We start from the raw sequence: 3,254 nt of genomic DNA, 5'->3' as shown, positions 1-3,254 counted from the left end.
TTAGGGTTTAGGGTTTAGGGTTTAGGGTTTCAGCATCGATGAATTCATATTAGCGGATTCTGTCCTTCCTTGACGCAAACCCTAAACCCTAAACCCTAGACCCTTTGGCCGCTTAACGTATCATAGGATTTTCGTGTTGTGCTGCTTTTACCCTTGCTGCTGCTGCTGTTGCTGCTGCTGCTGCACTTGCTGCTGCTGTTGGAGGCCTCCCCACCATACGCTGCGACTGCGTGTTCCGGTGGTGCTGCTTCTCCGTTTCGCCACCGGCCTTCCCCGCTGCTGCTGCTGCTGCTGCAGCGCTGTGCTGCTGCTGCTGCAGCGCCGCGCTGCTGGTGCTGCTGCTGCAGCGCTGTGCTGCTGCTGCTACAGCGCCGCGCTGCTGCTGCTGCTGCTGCTGCGGCGCTGTGCTGCTGCTGCTGCAGCGTCGCGCTGCTGCTGCTGCTGCCGCAGCGCTGTGCTGCTGCAGCGCCGCGCTGCTGGTGCTGCTGCTGCAGCGCTGTGCTGCTGCTGCTGCAGCGCCGCGCTGCTGCTGCTGCTGCTGCTGCAGCGCTGTGCTGCTGCTGCTGCAGCGCCGCGCTGCTGCTGCTGCTGCTGCTGCTGCTGCGCAGGGCTGCTGGACGGGATATTCGACGGGATTCAGCGCCCGCTGGAGCGCATTGCTGCTGCTTCGGGCTCCGTCTTCATCTCCAAGGGCTGCGAGGCCCAGGCCCTCGACCCCGACAAGAAGTGGCACTTCGTCCCTTCCCCTTCCCTCCAAGTCGGAGACATCCTCACAGGCCAGTCCTTTTGTGGGGTCTTTGGGATCGTTGGGGATCGTCTGGGATCGTTGGGGATCGTCTGGGATCGTTGGGGATCGTCGGGGATCGTTGGGGATCGTCGGGGGTCATCAGGGATCGTTGGGGATCGTCGGGGGTCGTTGGGGATCGTGTGGGGTCCTCGGGGATCGTGCGGGCTCCTCGGGGATCGTCTGGGATCGTCGGGGATCGTCGGGGATCGTCGGGGATCGTCTGGGATCGTCGGGGATCGTCGGGGATCGTTGGGGATCGTTTGGGGATCGATTTGGGACTCTTTGTGTTTTGGGGGGTCTTTTGGGGCTGTTTTTGGATCGTTATTTGCCAACTCTAGGTCTCCTTTTCGTGTTCTATTGAGCGTTTAGGGTTTAGGGTTTAGGGTTTAGGGTTTAGGGTTTAGGGTTTAGGGTTTGCGTTGCAGGGGGGGACATATTGGGGACAGTGTTTGAAAACAACCTTTTTAAAAACCACCGCATTTTAGTCCCCCCCAAAAAGCAGGGCCGGCTCACCTACATAGCCCCAGAAGGCAAGTTTTGCTTCTTTGTTTTCCTTTTTTTTCATTTTTTGATCTTTTTTCTCCTTTTTCGTCTCATTTTTGTCCCCTTTTTGTCTCCCTTTTGTCTCCATTTTTGTTTCCTTTTATGTGTCTTCTTTGTTTCCTTTTTGGCGCTTTTTTTGTGCCTTTTTCGTCTCTTTTTTGGCGGTTTTTGAGCTCGTTTTTGAGTCCTCTTTGTCCCTTTTTTCTCTCTTCTTGGCTCTTTTGTCGGCTCCTTTTTTCTCCTTTTTTGTTTCCTTTTGTCTCCTTATTTGTCTCTTCGTTGTCTCTTTTTTGTCTCCTTTAATGTCTCCTTTAATGTTTTCTTGTGTGTCCCTTTTTTGTCCTCTTATTTGTCTCTTATTTGTCTTTTATTTGTCCCTTTTTGTCTCCTTATTTGTGTCTTTCTGGGCTACCTTGGAAGCTTTTTGACTCCTTTTTGGCTCCCCTTTGTCCCTTTTTTGTTTTTCTTTTTTCTCTTTTTTTCTCTTTTTTATTCCTTTTTTGTTCTCATTTGTGTCCCTATTTGTGTCATTATTTGCCTCCTTTTTATCTCCTTTTAATCTCTCTTTTAATCTCTTTTCAAATATCTTTTTTTCTCTTTTTTTAATCTTTTTTATCTCCCTCATATCTCTTTTTGTTTTTTTGTCTCTTTTTATCTCTTTTTTGTCCCCTTTTAATCTCTCTTTTGTCTCTCTGTTATATTCTCCCAGTCTCTCTTGTTTTTGTTCCTTTTTTATTTCCTCTTTATTTCTTCTTTATTTCTTTTTTAAATCTTTTAAACATCTTTTATTTCTCTTTTTTGCATCTAATTAGTCTTATTTACCTTCTATTTGTTTGTCTCTTTTTGCCCCCTTTTTCACTTCTTTCTGCTGCTGCAGTTCCTCTTCCTCGTGCTGCTGCTGGTTTGCTGCTGCACTTTAACTCACTTTGTTGCTGCTGCTGCTGCGTCTCCCGTTGCTGCTGCCGTTGCTGCTGCTGCTGCTGCTGCTTGAAACGCCGAGTTGGCAGTTCTGCGGCTGCGTTTTCGGCGGTTTTCGGTGCGTGCGGTGGTTCGCTGTGAGCCAGAGCTGCTGCTGCTGCTGCCGACCCGCTGCTGCTGCTGCTGCTGCTGCTGCAGGAGAGTTCAGCGTGGGGGACTTGGTGGGGGAGCTGGAGTTTCAGGGAAAAAGTGTGGGGCTTTCTCTCGACCACGAATGGCCCGTCCGAGAGCCCCGGCCTTCTTTCGAGAAGCTCGCCGGCAACACTCCGCTGCTGACTGGTCAAAGAGTTTTGGATTGCCTTTTTCCCACAGTCCAGGTGCTGCTGCTGCTGCTGCTGCTGCTGCTGCTGCTGCTGATTGTGGGGATTATGGTGGTTGTGGTGATGGTGGTGATGATTGTCCGCTGCTGACTGGTCAAAGAGTTTTGGATTGCCTTTTTCCCACAGTCCAGGTGCTGCTGCTGCTGCTGCTGCTGCTGCTGCTGCTGCTGCTGCTGCTGATTGTGGGGATTATGGTGGTTGTGGTGATGGTGGTGATGATTGTCCGCTGCTGACTGGTCAAAGAGTTTTGGATTGCCTTTTTCCCACAGTCCAGGTGCTGCTGCTGCTGCTGCTGCTGCTGCTGCTGCTGCTGCTGATTGTGGGGATTATGGTGGTTGTGGTGATGGTGGTGATGATTGTCCGCTGCTGACTGGTCAAAGAGTTTTGGATTGCCTTTTTCCCACAGTCCAGGTGCTGCTGCTGCTGCTGCTGCTGCTGCTGCTGCTGCTGCTGCTGCTGATTGTGGGGATTATGGTGGTTGTGGTGATGGTGGTGAGGATTGTCCGCTGCTGACTGGTCAAAGAGTTTTGGATTGCCTTTTTCCCACAGTCCAGGTGCTGCTGCTGCTGCTGCTGCTGCTGCTGCTGCTGCTGCTTCTGCTGATTATGGTGGTTGTGGTGATGGTG

The 3,254-nt window shown here is 51.5% G+C and overlaps 1 protein-coding gene across 1 annotated transcript; it reads right to left on the bottom strand.

Annotated features, from left to right (window-relative positions):
* Positions 1 to 112: 112 nt before the first annotated feature.
* ETH_00016510 (uncharacterized protein) lies at positions 113 to 1,418 on the bottom strand (the record flags this gene model as incomplete). The annotated part of the gene is made up of 2 exons (XM_013373529.1): positions 113 to 837; positions 1,301 to 1,418. The coding sequence occupies 2 exons, from the start codon at positions 1,416 to 1,418 to the stop codon at positions 113 to 115; spliced, it is 843 nt and encodes a 280-aa protein (XP_013228983.1).
* Between the last annotated feature and the right edge of the window lie 1,836 nt (positions 1,419 to 3,254).

The sequence above is a fragment of the Eimeria tenella genome, genomic scaffold (genome assembly GCF_000499545.2).
Source record: "Eimeria tenella Houghton genomic scaffold, Eth_scaff150, whole genome shotgun sequence".
Lineage (NCBI taxonomy): Eukaryota > Apicomplexa > Conoidasida > Eucoccidiorida > Eimeriidae > Eimeria > Eimeria tenella.
The sequence above is the reverse complement of the archived record's forward strand: the minus strand, read 5'-3'. Positions and strand labels throughout refer to the sequence as shown.